At 43.0% G+C, this 14,730-nt stretch overlaps 1 protein-coding gene across 1 annotated transcript in view; it reads left to right on the top strand.

Moving 5' to 3' along the window:
* The first annotated feature begins 484 nt into the window (after nucleotides 1-484).
* Nucleotides 485-14,730, top strand: part of SARS2 (seryl-tRNA synthetase 2, mitochondrial) — a 206,352-nt gene continuing 192,106 nt past the window's right edge. The window contains exon 1 of the mRNA XM_069206905.1: nucleotides 485-757. Within this exon, the coding sequence (XP_069063006.1) occupies nucleotides 485-757 (273 nt within the window). The remainder of the gene's footprint in view (nucleotides 758-14,730) is intronic.

The following is a 14,730-nucleotide window of genomic DNA, read 5'->3' as shown; positions in this document are numbered from 1 at the left end:
TCTGCCTAACTTGGTTAGTCCCCCCGCGAATACAGTAATCCAGCATAGATGTAATAATAAACCTGTCCTTGGAACCATATTATTTGAGGCCAGATTTGAAAAAAATGAATGCTTAAATCGACTGTCATATTTCACCCCCTTTCTGCTGCTAACCCGATACTTTTCACAAACATGAGATCCCGAAGTGCATTATTTCCATTTCCAGGGCTGAATAGTGGGAAGGAAGTGCGTTGCCAAAACACTCCAAATAGCAGCGTATTGCATCAATATAAATTATTTCAACTAAATGAATGTGTCGATGGCCTCGTTCCTCGCAAAGATGTTAACGCAACCTTTTCCAACAGATGTGTTTCCTCCCTAACCTCAAACGTTTTTGGAACGTGAATCATTGGGCAACAACAGATCACTTATAACCAATTATATGAGCGATTTAAAACTATACAGCGACATTGTTATGTAACGTTCAGTTCCATTGGCTAAAGAAATGTGCCTTCATTTATTGAAGATGGCTGCGCTCAATGCACGTTTGTTGCGGCGTTTTCTTCGTATTACATGTGGATGGCGAAATAACCTCTGGCAACGTGGCTTTGTCGCCTCCGCCCGGGAGCCACGAAGCCGCCTGTATGAACACGCACGTGATGGTTACAGTGCCCGCCCCCTTCTGGATATGGACGCATTAAACCGGGACACGGAAACAGCCATTGTGGAGCTCGAAAACCGGAAAGGAACACTGAGAGGTCATGACCTGCGAACTATAGTAAGTTGGAAGTGACGTAATAGCCGTCGTAACATGGCGCCTAGAGACACTAATTGAATGCTTAAGTCCTAATAGGTGGCCATACTGGGGTTAGGCAGCGGCACGGTATTCTTTAAAAAAAAAACAAGCATTGGTAAATGCATTCGGTTTCGCCTATGTGATTAATAATAATTTTTGTTGGTAAGTTTTTGCTGTGAGTAGTTGAGCAATATAAATTAAAGAAAGTGTGAGTGACAACTAGAGTAGTTACCTACTTGCCCACTGTAAACAGACGTTGGGCACCACAAGGGATATTAAAGTGCCATGTTAATGGAAAGACAATACAATAACAACACAAATTTACCAGGGTACAAGTTTTTTTTAACTGCAGCAAGAAACAAAATGTAACACACAGGCATGCACAGGTAATAATTTAACAAGTCCTGCAAGACATCTCTAGTGTAGAACATATCCCCCATAAAAACAAAAGCCTGAGCAAAATAGTTTGAATCCTGGCTGCCCACACATATTGTAATGTCACACACAGAGCTTCTGCTATGGGCAAATGTGCAGAAAACCCAGCTTCGTGACAGAAACCTGCAGCTGAAATGGAAGGCCCGGTGAATACGTTAGCTTGATAATGCATACATTAGAAACACCAGAGCAGCTTGCTGGGTCCATGTACAAAATGTCCCCATTGTGAATGGTGCTTTGCTTACAACACCGGCTGGGTCTGTCCTTAAAAATAATATACAAAACTAGAACATGTGTGCACCCTGGTGCATCGTAACAAGATAATACTTGTAAGCCTCATCTTTAGATCCCAATATGAAAAAATTGTTCTTGCATGGTCTCGGTGAGACATCTGAAAACGGGGCAAGCAAACATGCGGGTGGGGGTTTACAGCTAATTGGGTTTATCCTTCCGTTTGCTCTGGCAGCTTGATGAAACCCCATAAATGTGAATCTGAGCCCTGGAGAGTCAAGATGTTCCTTGTTTATGAACAGATGACACTGGTGGGCCACTTGCAAGATCAAAAGATGCTTTAAAGACGAGCAGCAAAATTGATGTATGCGCCGTTGCCGTAACATCCAGCGATTGATTGCACCACTTATCAAAATAAACATATGTATTGCAGAAGTATCATTACCAGTCACCCACACCAAAGGCACAGATGTTAACCACTTGTACGTGATACAGATAGCAGGAATCGGAGAGCAGAGCTGCACAGCTTTGTCTGTGCTGCCTTCACATTCTATTTTGCTTTACATCTCACCAGCTCTGTTGGAGGCGGCATGTTCTGGTTGGCTGAGGCGAGGCCCTAGTCATGCAGAACCTACCACTCCCGTCAGGGGTGGGTGATTACACTCACTGTATAACCTGTACTCACTCTTGGGTAGCTTGGCACAGAGCAGTCAGGCTTATCACAGAGGCAATGTGTACAGCACTGGCACAACACGTCCACACAATAAGTACACTTAGCATCACAAACGAGAATTCACACGAGGTGTATGTGAATAAAGTTTGTATTCAACACAAACATGAATTAACACCACATGAACATCATGTAAATCTGGGCATAAATCACAGAAAAAATATCACTAATAGTATGAGGCCCAACAGTGTTAATACGAAATCAGCAGTAGGTACATGTGAGAAACATACTTTCTCTCCCTGCACCCACATGCGGTACTGCTGCGTTGGCAGTACAAGACTCACACTAACAAACACCCCAATTCAATATAAAACAGTTGTAGGATGTTTCCCGGTTCCCAACGATAGCAGCAATGTATACGTACAGAGACTATAGTACTTTTGAAATAGCTCCGCGGCCTAGGCCGCACCAGTAAACGTCAATGTCAACCACAATAGTAAACAATGTGCATGGCAGTGCTGCTGGGAGGTGAAATCAAGCCCAGACTCTCACTCCCACACACTCACTCCACACCCCTATGCAGTGCCACAAATGACAGCCACACTCGCCTACACGCACTCGCTCACACTCGCTTCCAGCACCCTAATGCGGTGCTTGTACAAGTGGCAGGCGAGGTGTAAATGTGTTCACAGACCCCTCTTAGACACAAACCTTCCTCCACACTTCAACCAAGTCCCGCCCCCTCAGAGTTAGAAATGAAGCAATCTTTCCCCAGATACTAGGGTGTTCCCAGCCAGTGGTAACACTCAGCCAAGCTCCTGGGGCAAAGGTACGGGGGAAGAAGGAGAGAATGGGTGATCAGGCAACAGTCGGTAAATGGAGGGTCGGTCCCTACTCAGGAAGTTTACTCAGGGGTCTCTACACTGGCCTTCCGGTGCAGGACCTGTTCTGCAAAGCACAGCGGGAGGGTAACCTTGGGACAAGCTGTTCACAGTGGCACCCAGCCAAGCCAGACACTCCACTTCACAGATAGTTACCAATTCAGCACTTCCAGGGACAGGAGGCACCATGTCTGGGGTGCGATGACTTGGAACACCCAGGCATCCCAGTTGCACACAAAGAGTTTATCAAATTACGTGCCCTCTTGGTATGGATGCAAAGTCTGGTTGCACCAGATACTTCCGCCCACAGATGCAAAATGCTCAATGCAGGGCCTCTCTGGGACGAGGCCCAGTGTCTGGTGCACAATGACTTAAGTCGCACAAGACAATCCTGCTGCACACAAAAAGTTATCACTGCTGTGCCTTCCTTGAATGAAGCACAACTTCTGGTGCGCAATGACTTGAGTTACAACCGACAATCCTTCTACACACGAAAAGTTACCACTGTTGTGCCTCCCTGGAATGAGACACCATGCCTGGTGCGCGATGACTTGAGTTGCACCAGGCACTTTTGAACACACAATCAGGTCCCGTTACTTACTTCTGTGGAATGAGGCCCAATGTCTGGTGCGTAATAATTTGAGCCGCACCAGACCAATCCAGTCACACACACATGCACACACACATGCACACAAGCCAGTTTGGCGATACCACGCAAGGTAGAATGTGGCACTGCTCCGGGTACGCCCCCACCAGTCAGTTGTCGCACAGAGGAAATGCAGCACACACAACACTAGCGGGCACCACAACCAGTATTGCGCACATTACCAACCAAACACTTTTGCATGACATGGCCATGTGATGAAGGGCCACGCCTTTTGAAGACCAAGAACACCTTTGTCAGAATCAAGAGAGCAACCTCACAAAGAAGTTTGGCGGATGAAAAGGAGTACTTGGGCTTTGGGATGCTGATAGGAGCAAAGACAAGAGCAAACATGTGGAAAAACAGGAAATAGTGTGCAGCAGGCAATAGAAACGAATTAAAAGTAAGTGGCAAGCACACAAACCAGTAGAAAGAGCTTGATGTATTTACCTGCGAAATAGAGACCCATGAAGTAAAACTAAGATGTAATGGTAATATATCCTTTGACATACTGTAGAACCTCCCTCTAAAACCTACATATGCCTTTCAACCACATGTACTTGCAAGTGTGCTGTGGCCTGTCAAATACACATTTTGGCCTTTTAAAAAAAAAATATGTGGTCAGGTAACTGTGCAGACTGTTATGAACTTTCTTTGCCAGGACTGCTTTTAGTTTCCAGACTAGCCCTGGTTCTAGCTTTCTGCCTTTTTAGAAAGCAATTGCCACAGAGGAGATGTTGAGGAGGGGGTAGAAATACTTCCTTTGGTAATTATTCTGTGTATGTCACTGGACTGCTCTGTTCGGGAGATGGCTTAAATGATGTGCAGAGTAGTGTGAAAGTGACCACTCATCAACAGTGTTAGAAAGATGACACAGTGCTGAATATATGAAAACATAGAGGTCTTTATTGTGTGTCTCCTTTCTCCACCCACATCACCGCTCTATCACTTGACAGAGTAGAACATCACAATCCGAACATTTTACAGCAAGCTCTTGGTTCAACTGAAGGAACACCCAACTAGAGATGAGGGGAAAGTGGAAAATAGCAGAAAGGATATACTACTGTGTTTACATTCAGAAGAAAGGATTTATATTGATTTGACATTATAACACATCTTCCCCCAAAAAGATATAGAACAAAGAGATTAACTTATTTTCCAAATAGATAATCTTTATGCCGTACAGGTGTATTTATGGGTCTTCTTACTGTGGAGCTATTTGTGTTTGAGTCTTCTTGATTGGACCCTGAGGTGGTATCCTCATTTTTGCCTATTTCCAGTGGTGTGTACTTGGCTAATCTGTCCATGCTCCATTCCTGACCATTGTCAATTACAGCTACATTGTGCTTGATATTAACAATACACATAGGTTTAGAAAATGTGGAGTCATTGTCATCTCTGCCTTTTAGGTTTCCTGACAGATTCCTGGTCTTCCACTTTCCATTGTGTTATTTTGGTTTAACCTTTGTGATCATAGTCACTTTTGTATTTAGTTTGATGAGAATCACTTTAGTTGAATTTTTTCTGTACTTTTTACTCCACTCTTTCTCCTCCCCCTACCCGATAGGGAAATAATTTAGTGCTGGGTTATCTCCTTTTAAGCATATCTTGTATGGTTAAGAAATCGGCCATTGCTAAGGAGGTAGGTTGTACTCTGTTGTTAGTGATGATTGTGGCTGGTATACCTTCATTTGCAAAAGTGTCTCTTAAGACATTCATGAGAGTTTCTGTAGTGATTTGATTCACCATCCTAGTGACTACCCAATGAGATCGATAATATGCTAGAACATATGCAAATCGTTTTGTTATACCTCTGCGGCTTATGGGGCCTATTATGTCCGGTTCCAATTTCTCCTATGGCTTGTCTGGAACAGACACAGGGGATAAGGGAACATGGTCAATTGGTTTAGATTTATCACTCTTGGCACATATGGTACAATTTTTTACTTTAAATTCGACTAAGGAATCCATGTTGGGATACCAATAAACTTCTCTAAATCTGGATTTAGTTAAACTCCTTCCTAAGTGGCCTTCATGTACTAAATCAATTACTTTCTGTTTTTAAGTTTTTGGGAGGTATTATTTTATCACTTCTCAGTATCAGATTTTCATCAATGTTGATTTCGTGGTGCACTTACCAAAATTGTCTGATGTCCTCATTTACATCATTACATAATTTGGGCCAACCCTGTAATGTGTATGTGCTAAGTTGTTGTAAGGTTCATCATTTACAGTACTTTCTTCCCACTGTTTGGAAGTGATGGCTGGAGAATAGATCTCAAATACGGGGTACTCTCAAGTTTCGTATTACTCTTTTTTGATTCAAAGGGGCTCTGGATAGAAAGTTGGCTGCAGTGTTTAGCTTTCCTGGGACGCATTCTACCTGGAAGCAAAAGCTTTCCAAGCCTAGTAACCACATAGCTATGCGAGGTGTGCATTTGATAGACCCTTTAGATGTGAACACGTACATAAGAGGATTATGATCTGTTCGTATGGTGATTTGCAGGCACCACAAGAAGAAATAAAAATGCTTGATAGCCCAGAAGCATGCAAGGGCTTTTTTTCTACTACAGAGCAATTTCTCTCAGATTTAATGAGGGTGCGTGAGGCGAAGACGACAATCCTTTCTTTACTGCAATTATTTGTGAAAGTGTGGCTCCTAGTCCCATGTTACAGGCCTGTTACAAACCTGTTAGTATAGGTTTCCTATTAGGTGAAATATTACACAGGTATGGTGCTCTTAGTATAGCTTCTTTGAGTTTCTAAAATGACATTTGGTGTTCTTCTAGCCACTTGTACTGTGTGTGGTATTTTAAAAGTTCTCTTAGATTACTTGTTAGGCTGGCAAAATCCTTAACATATTTGGCTATATACTCAGCGAGTCGTAAGAATGACTTAAGTTAAGCCTTAGTTTCTGGGGTGGGGATTTTTTAACAGCTTCAGGTAAACAAACCTTTGGTTTGAACCCATCTTTACATATAGTGTGCCCTAGGTATTGCACTGCACTAGCATCAATTTGGCATTTGTCCCTTTTTAAAATTAGCCTGGCATCCCTGAGTTTTGTAACGGCCATTCTTAACAATTTGTTGTTTTCCTCTACATTGGCAGCATATATTAAAAATCATCCTGGAAACAGCCTTTTTGGTACTCCTTCTAATATTTGTTGCATTATTTTTTGGAAAACAGCAGCCGCGATGCAAGACCAAATGGCATCCTGTGGAACATAAATATACTCATAGGTGTGGCAAATGATGTTAACTCCCTGGATTCGGGGTGCAGTTCAACTTGGCGATAGGCCATGGATAAGTCAAGAACTGTATCTGTTCTTCCTCCATAGTGCTTAGCTTTTCTTGTATATGGGGTAATGGGTGACTTTTGACCCATATACTACTGTTAAGATCACCTAAATCTATTCATAGCCTAATGCCATCACCGTGATCCTTCTTGGCTATAACCACAGGGCCAAACCAATCAGAACACTCTATAGCTGTGCTATTCATAATATGGCCCATGGGCTGCCAGCGGCCCAGCAGGCCTTCCTTAGTGCCTTGGTGGCCTGCGGATCTGGCGGTGTACTTACCAGCGTATCCACAAGAGGGTCCGTAAACACGAAAGAGGGCCATGGGAGCATGCTCAATAACAGCTTCAATGCGCATGCTCCTACTCCAGTTCTTAGCCAGGGTAAGACGATGAATCCACATAACTGACTGACGCTGCGCTTTTGTATGATGAATCTGTAGGGTAGGGGAACAAATTCAACATGAAAGCATGAAAGAATGGGAGGGATGAAGAGACAGGTTGAGAGATGAATGAAATGATGGAAGCATGGAGGGAAAATGATGTACGAATGAGTAGCGAGAAAATGATGGCGAGTATGAACATTGGATGATGGAGAAAACAAGGAAGGATGAATAGAGAGATGGATGGATAGGTGTTGAGAAGAGTGGATGAATAGAAGGAAGGTTTGATAGAGAAAAGGGAGGATGGGGAGAAGAAAGGACGAACAACAGCTACTATTTTTCTGTTTGGTATGTGGTTCAAAGTGGGGGTATTTTATTTTTCTGGCTATTCCCTTGTCTGTGAGTTCCACGGTTATGGCTCGGTGTCCTGGTCTCCAGTCATGAGAACATAATATAATATAATATAATGTAATGTAATATAATTATATACATATATATATATAGTCCCTCAAACGGTCCACATTGTAGCGCGCATATTCACGGGTGCACACGTGAGGGAAGGACCAGTCCTCTACAATCTCCAAAAACAAACAATTGCAAACCAATTGTCTTGTTGCACTCCAGGAGAGTTTATTGCTTTATCCAAGTGTGTACTTCAAACAACACCACATACTGTGAGCAAGACCGAGAGGTCGAAACGCATAGGTGGTGTTGTTTGAAGTACACAATTGGATAAAGCAATAAACTCTCCTGGAGTGCAACAAGACAATTGGTTTGCAATTGTTTGTTTTTGTAAATATATATATATATATATATATATATATATATATATATATTCATTCTATTTTTAGATATATTACAAACTTTGATTAAACATATATTTAAGAGTTAGCAGCCATCTTACTTTTGATTTCCAAAGATATTAAAGCAGACATTGCCTGCAGCTCCATAGTCTTCCATACCTTGCAAAAAACTTATGCCGTGTGTCTTTACAAGTTCAAAACTGCCCACATTTGCAAACATGGGCCACTTTTTTTAGCTAATTCACTAATCCAGGCCCCTTTTATTTTGGTGCCCAGGCCTATTTTCTATCCTAGTCAGGCCCTGTTTCTGAGTACCCCAATTCATTTCTGTGTCATCCTGATCAGTTCATGCCTCCTTTTCTGATTTTCTCTTTCTTGGACTGGGTCAAAGTCTAATGATTAGAAGCAAGCAACCAAACATAAACCCAAGTGCCTCAGTCATTTGCCCGCGGACTCCCTCTCACCTTCTCAAACCAAACCGAGGCAACCCTGAACTGACGCTCCATTGTAAATATGTAAGTTGCGATAAATATATGAGTAATTAATGAGTTTCCCCCTCACTACTCAGGTACACATGCCGTCTCCTCTTCTGATTGTAATTAGCCCAAGAGAAATTCTGGTCTTATTGTCTTAAAAGGTTAGCTTTTGTGACTACCTTCCACTTTTAAATCAGGAAATTTGCTTTCCTGACAGATTTCAGGCCTTGGGGACCTCTCTGCAAATCAGACGGTAATGAACAGGCAGGGACATGGCTTGAGCAATATGAAAAGGAAGCTGCTGTTGGCATAACCTTAATAAGACTCGTGGTTTTATGGTATTTACTTTACTTGAGACCTGAGATGGCTGGCCAAACACACATGCGCACTGAGGGGAATGCACACCAGCCCCCTTCCATATTTGTCATCCCATGCCCCAACCCCTTGAAAAAGAAAAACAATAATAAACATTGTTTGTTATCGTTTTTATTTTTCAATTTGCCGCTGCTGATGATGGTTGGGGGGGAGGGGTTGATGCTCCTCTGCCATAGCGGAGGAGCCACCACTGTTTATTAGGGGTACCTACATGTATCGCATTAGAAATATTCATCAGGACCCCTGAAACCTGAGAAGGCTTTTAGGGACTCTTCAACATCAGGTCACGTATGCCCAACAAGAGACAGGCATTAAAGGAGTGGTCCAGTGGAGTACCTTTTAACCATCAAACTATCATGCCTAGTAAGGTGCAAGTGTAATTCCAAAATCCCTTTTATAACATGCTTCTCTGAGAATGGACCAAGGCCAGAATGTGTGTTAACAATTACATGTTTAATCACATTGTGCATGGTTCTCTTTTTACACATCACTTTGTATTTTGAAACAAAACATTACTTTGGTGTTGCTCACAGAGGTATGTAGCGAGAAGCGTTGTCAGTCCATATGTTATGAGGCGGTGTCGGTCCATCTGTCGTGAGGCGATGTCAGTCCATCGATTATATGGGGGAAAATCTGATTCCTGTTCCTTGTTACTTATTGCACAGCAACAAACCCACTGGAGAGCTCTGCAATGGCCTACAGCCCAATTACCAAGCCTTGCAAATTACCCAGATCCATACAGAGTGAACACAGGCCATTCCAGGCAGCATGAGAAGAAGAGTACTTGTTTGCTGAATGGCCAAAGGAGAAAGCCACCTCTGCTTTGCAAAGAGAAAGTAAATGTTCTTAAGAGGTATAACTGCAGGTCTCAAAAAATATTTAAAATATTACTAGACCTGCAGGTTTAGTGACTCTAATTATGTGCCCGACATAGCAGCAATACACTCGACCCACAAACTTGTTGCATACAAATTTTCTTCAAAACATTTGTGGGCTAACAGATATCAAAACTGACAGCCTCCTATTAGTGGCAGAAGTGTGATTTCTGAGGTGATTCTTGCGTACAATGAATGCAGAATGCAGAAGTAAAGGGAACTGAACCTGTCTGCCTCCCCTCACTCCATGCCTCTTCCATGCTTGTTCAATTCCAGGCAGGCAGGTCCTTTGCGGTCTCTAGTTTCACCCTCGCTGACCTCAGTTACCTGCTTTGAGAAATATGCCTTTATCTGTGGATATGGGAACTTTTCAGTGAGAAGGCAATTAATGAAAAGGGAATTGTGAAATGAGTGGGGAAGGAGTTTCTAATCTTTGAGCTTGTCTGATTTTTCAATGACTTTCAGGGTTGTCTGAGGGCCTGTTTGTGTTTAGAAGGAGGATAGGCGCCTGAGTTTTTGTAGGTCCCACCTGATGGTTTTTCCTGTGTTTTGGCTACTGACCTTATGGTATTCGTGGATTACACAATCTAGTAATGTTTCCTGTATTGATTTAATATTTCCTGCAACAACACTATATTGGTGAGAACGTATTTTGAAAGCATGCATAAACATTTCCTAGTTGAATGAGTGTTCAGTTCAGATTTCTAAAGGCTTGATATTCAAAATGTCAGCTTACACTATGAATTAGTCACGGTAGTGACATGGTATGGAAGCTAATGTGCTTGTTAGTGGAACCACTATAAGGTGTTTAAGTCCTAAGCATGCTAACGGATTAGGTATACCGTCTTGATACTAAAAATGAACAGAAGACCAACGCAGTACAGTAGGTTTGAAAGGGCAATTATTAGAGCTAGCTGCACCACACTGACCTGAAACTCTGGAAAAATAGGTCAACAAATATATTTGAAGTTAAAGGCAGAATGGATATATTTGATCAGGTTCAAAGCAAAACAAATAAAACATTTTGGGCATAAAGTCTTTAATCAGACAGCTTTGCAGTCCTTGGTACCATAACCTCTGCTTTTTAAAAGGTTTATTCGTTCCTGTAGAGAAGGGGGCTCTGCCATCTCACAATTGTCTTAGACTGCTCTGGTTCTGTCACTCAGTTTAAGTCAAAGAATGGTGTGTCCAAGGTGAGGTAGGGCATGTACAGCAGCTACAATAGAAATTATTTTACAAATAGCACATCTGACTGGGGACAGAAATGTTTCTCGGATGATGTTTTAAAAACACTCACTTTTACTTTTCAAATAATGTGATGCACTAAAGTGAAACATGTGCGTGTGTTACAGAAATCCACATGCTTACTTTTTAAAAACATATTTGCTGCATGATTTACAGCCCAGCTATTTTCAGTGCTGCGCTCCTGCACGGAATCTTAACACTCTTTCCTTGGCTTCCCCAGTTATTTTTTTGGGCTTCCCCCACCTTTACATCAAAGGTCGTGCCCTCTGGAGCTACAGAGAAGAAAGAGCTCACCTCATTCCCAAGGCCCAGGAGGAAAGCGAGCTGTGCCAGCTTACCTGCTTCTGTGCATGGCCTGCTGCCGATGGGGTGGCTACTTGTGAAGTATGGCACAACTGGAATATGGCACTAAACTGTGCCCAGCCAGTTCGCTGCCACCACAAATCTGTACTCCAATCTGGAAACACCCATGCTGGGCTGGCAAAGGCAGTTTTCATGCTTCTCGGTCTGTATATCCCATTGTGGCTCATTCTAATCAGCCAGTGAGAAGTGTGTAAACATGCCTATACACTATATGCATTTAGGAGTGCACAAATGAGAGCTGCTATCTGATTGGCTGATTGCAACTAAGCCTCAGCAGTGGGAGCCGTGTTGCAATCAGCCAATCACCACCTTATCTTTTCCACATTTTTCTAGTGTTTCCTATAACATTTTAGCCTGCTGCCCCCTGGAGTTTCGCACTGTTACTGCACTAGCTGCAGTGATTAGAACAACAGCAGAGCTCACTTGACAGGCCTGTCAAGTAGGCCTGAAAACTGGCTTGCCCTGAAAGAAACTGACTCGCCCTAGCAAGTGGGCGAGTACATTTTTTGAGGCTTGACCTGGAGCGGCACTACAGAACTCGACACGCAGGATATACTGAGAACTTCCCATCGCACTCAAAACTTCGTTTGGCAAAAGTGGTAGCATCAAAGCAATTGCTTCTTTCCCAACAGAAGCTCTTCATTTTCCAGATGAAAGAATTTGAGGCTCTTACAAAAGCATTGTTCAAAATATTCTACTTGCTTGCCAAACATAAGAAGCCATTCACGGAGGAAGAGCTGGTGAAGAAATGGTTCCTTTCAGCAGATGAAAATTTGTTTGAAAACTATAGCAACAAAGCCAGCGTTTTCAAACAAATCGGCGCATTACAGCTATCGGATCCCACTTGTGCACGCAGACTAGAGGCAAAGGGTGAAAACGTCCAGGAGCAGGTAATCAAAGCAGTCAGAGTCACTGTTCTTCAGCATTGCCATGGATGAGTCCACAGATATAGACGATGTGGCACAATTATTAGTTTGGGTGAGGTATTTGGACAAATCACTTCATCCCAAAGAAGAGCTCCTGTGCGTTCTACCACTGCAAGGGTACTTCTGAGGAGAAAATACACTGGACAGCATCTGCAACTACTTTGAAACACATCACATATCGCTCTTGCCAGCATCACAACAGATGGGGCTCCTGTCGTGGTAGGCCATGACAGAGGCTTTGTATCTCTGCTTAAAAAGAAGCTCACTGGACAGACTGTGACAGACTACCACTACATTATTCACCAAGCGGATTTGTGTGCAAAATTAAAGCACTGATAACTGAATGACGTCCTAAACCTTTCAGTGAAAATTGTTAATTTTATTTGTGCCAAAGCCGTAAACTATGGACTTTTTGAAGCTATGCTGCAGTTCTGGAGCAATTAATTGCTTTGCTCCCCGAAATTGAACACTTTGTAAACAGTAGAGGTCAATCATTCTCAGAACTAAAGGATGTTAAAAGGCTTATAATGCTCCATTTTCTTTCAGCTCTATCTGCACACTTCAGTGCTCTCAGTTTGATGCTGCAAGGCAAGCAACAGCTTGTGTGCTCAATGATGAATGGTATTTACTCATTTGAAAGTAAGATTGCGCTGTTCAAAGAACAACTAGATGCTGTTGACTTCACCCACTTCCCAAAACTGTTGGCTGTAACTCGAAGGTTTCTGAATGCACAATAAATGCTTCCAACTTAGTGCATGTCTTGAGGACATTTCTGGGGAGATCAGAATGTGATTTTCTCAATTCAGAGCCCTCACCCCTCTGTTCAGGCTGGTTGAAAACCACTGGATGGTGAGTGCATGAAATATTGATGTTGTTGAGCTTTCTAGCATGAAAAGGGCGCAAGCACAAATGGAACTGATAGACATGCAGGACCATTCAGCTCTTAAAGCATCTTTTTTGGGGCAGGCACCAGAAGAAATCTGGAACATTGTGCCTTCTGACAAATTTCCTGTTCTTTGTACAGTGTCCCAGAAAGTAATTTGTATGTTTGGGTCAGCATATGTTTGTGAAAGTTTTTTTTCCACAATGGGACTCTTGAAGAGTAAACTCAGAAATAACCCTATAGACAGTAATCTGGATCAGCTCTTAAGGCTTGTAGTTTTAGACATAGTACCTGATTACAGGACAGTAATAGGAGACATGAAGTGTAAAATAAGTTCTAAGTATATTGTTCTTTGACTACCTATTTTTCGGAATCAGTTAAACCTTTGCTGCATTGGGCCTGTGCTGAATACCCGGTTAACAAGGATTGCGATGCAATGCATCTTAAGATTGCTGTTGTCTGATAATAAAAATGTATTTACAAAATGTCCTCCTTGTAGTTATATCTGGCTTCGAAATACAGCATTGTCTATTAATGTTTTGAACAGGGGTGTTTTTATTTTTCATTTTTAATTCCTTTTTTAACCCCAGTAGCCCCGACGCCACCCCCACTCGCGGGCCAATTGGTGTGGCCCTCGACCACAAACCAGACTGTAGTATTGGCCCCCAGGAAAAAGTTTGTGAGTACCTATGCTCTTTAGGTTGTATGATGCCTAAATCTTTTAGGCCCTCATTCCAACACTGGCGGGCAGCAGGAAAGGGGCCTGCAACACTGAAGCCGGCTCCGAATGGAGCCGGCGGTGTTGCAGGTGTGCGACGGGTGCAGTTGCACCCGTCGCGCTTTTCACTGTCTGCTAAGCAGACAGTGAAAAGCAGGCTGGGGCCCTGTTAGGGGGCCCCTGCACTTCCCATGCCAGTGCCATGGGAAATGCAGGGCCCCCCAGGGGCCCCAGGACACCCGTTCCCGCCAGCCTCTTCCTGGCGGTGAAAACCGCCAGAAAGAGCCTGGCGGGAAGGGGGTCAGAATCCCCTGGGCGGATTCGCCCACCCGCGGTCAGAATGGGCAGGGAAGCACCGCCAGCCTGTTGGCGGTGCTTCCGTCATTCTTGCCCTGGCGGTCTTGGACCGCCAGGGTCAGAATGACCCCCTTAATCTTGTGAGTTCCATTTCCAGTGGTTCTTTCATTAGGTGTGGTACTGGTCTGGGTATGTGTACTACTAGTTTTGCATTTGCTTTAAGTTTGCTTTTATGTTGAAAATATTTAGGACTCCTAATCTTTCTGAAAAAAATTCTAAGAATTCATCACATATTTGGTTGTCAGTGATGGACTGGTATATAGCCAACACTTGTTCTGGGTTATTCTGATCCAGTTTGATTCCTAATTCCTTTTGATGCCATCCACGGAGGTTGGATCTTTCTTCCACTATGTATATCTCTCATTCTGTTGACTGATTTTTGAAGGTGATACGT

Source organism: Pleurodeles waltl, chromosome 9 (assembly GCF_031143425.1).
Source record: "Pleurodeles waltl isolate 20211129_DDA chromosome 9, aPleWal1.hap1.20221129, whole genome shotgun sequence".
Taxonomy (NCBI): Eukaryota; Metazoa; Chordata; class Amphibia; order Caudata; family Salamandridae; genus Pleurodeles; species Pleurodeles waltl.
Note: the sequence above shows the minus strand (reverse complement) of the source record. Positions and strands in the feature narration are given on the sequence as shown.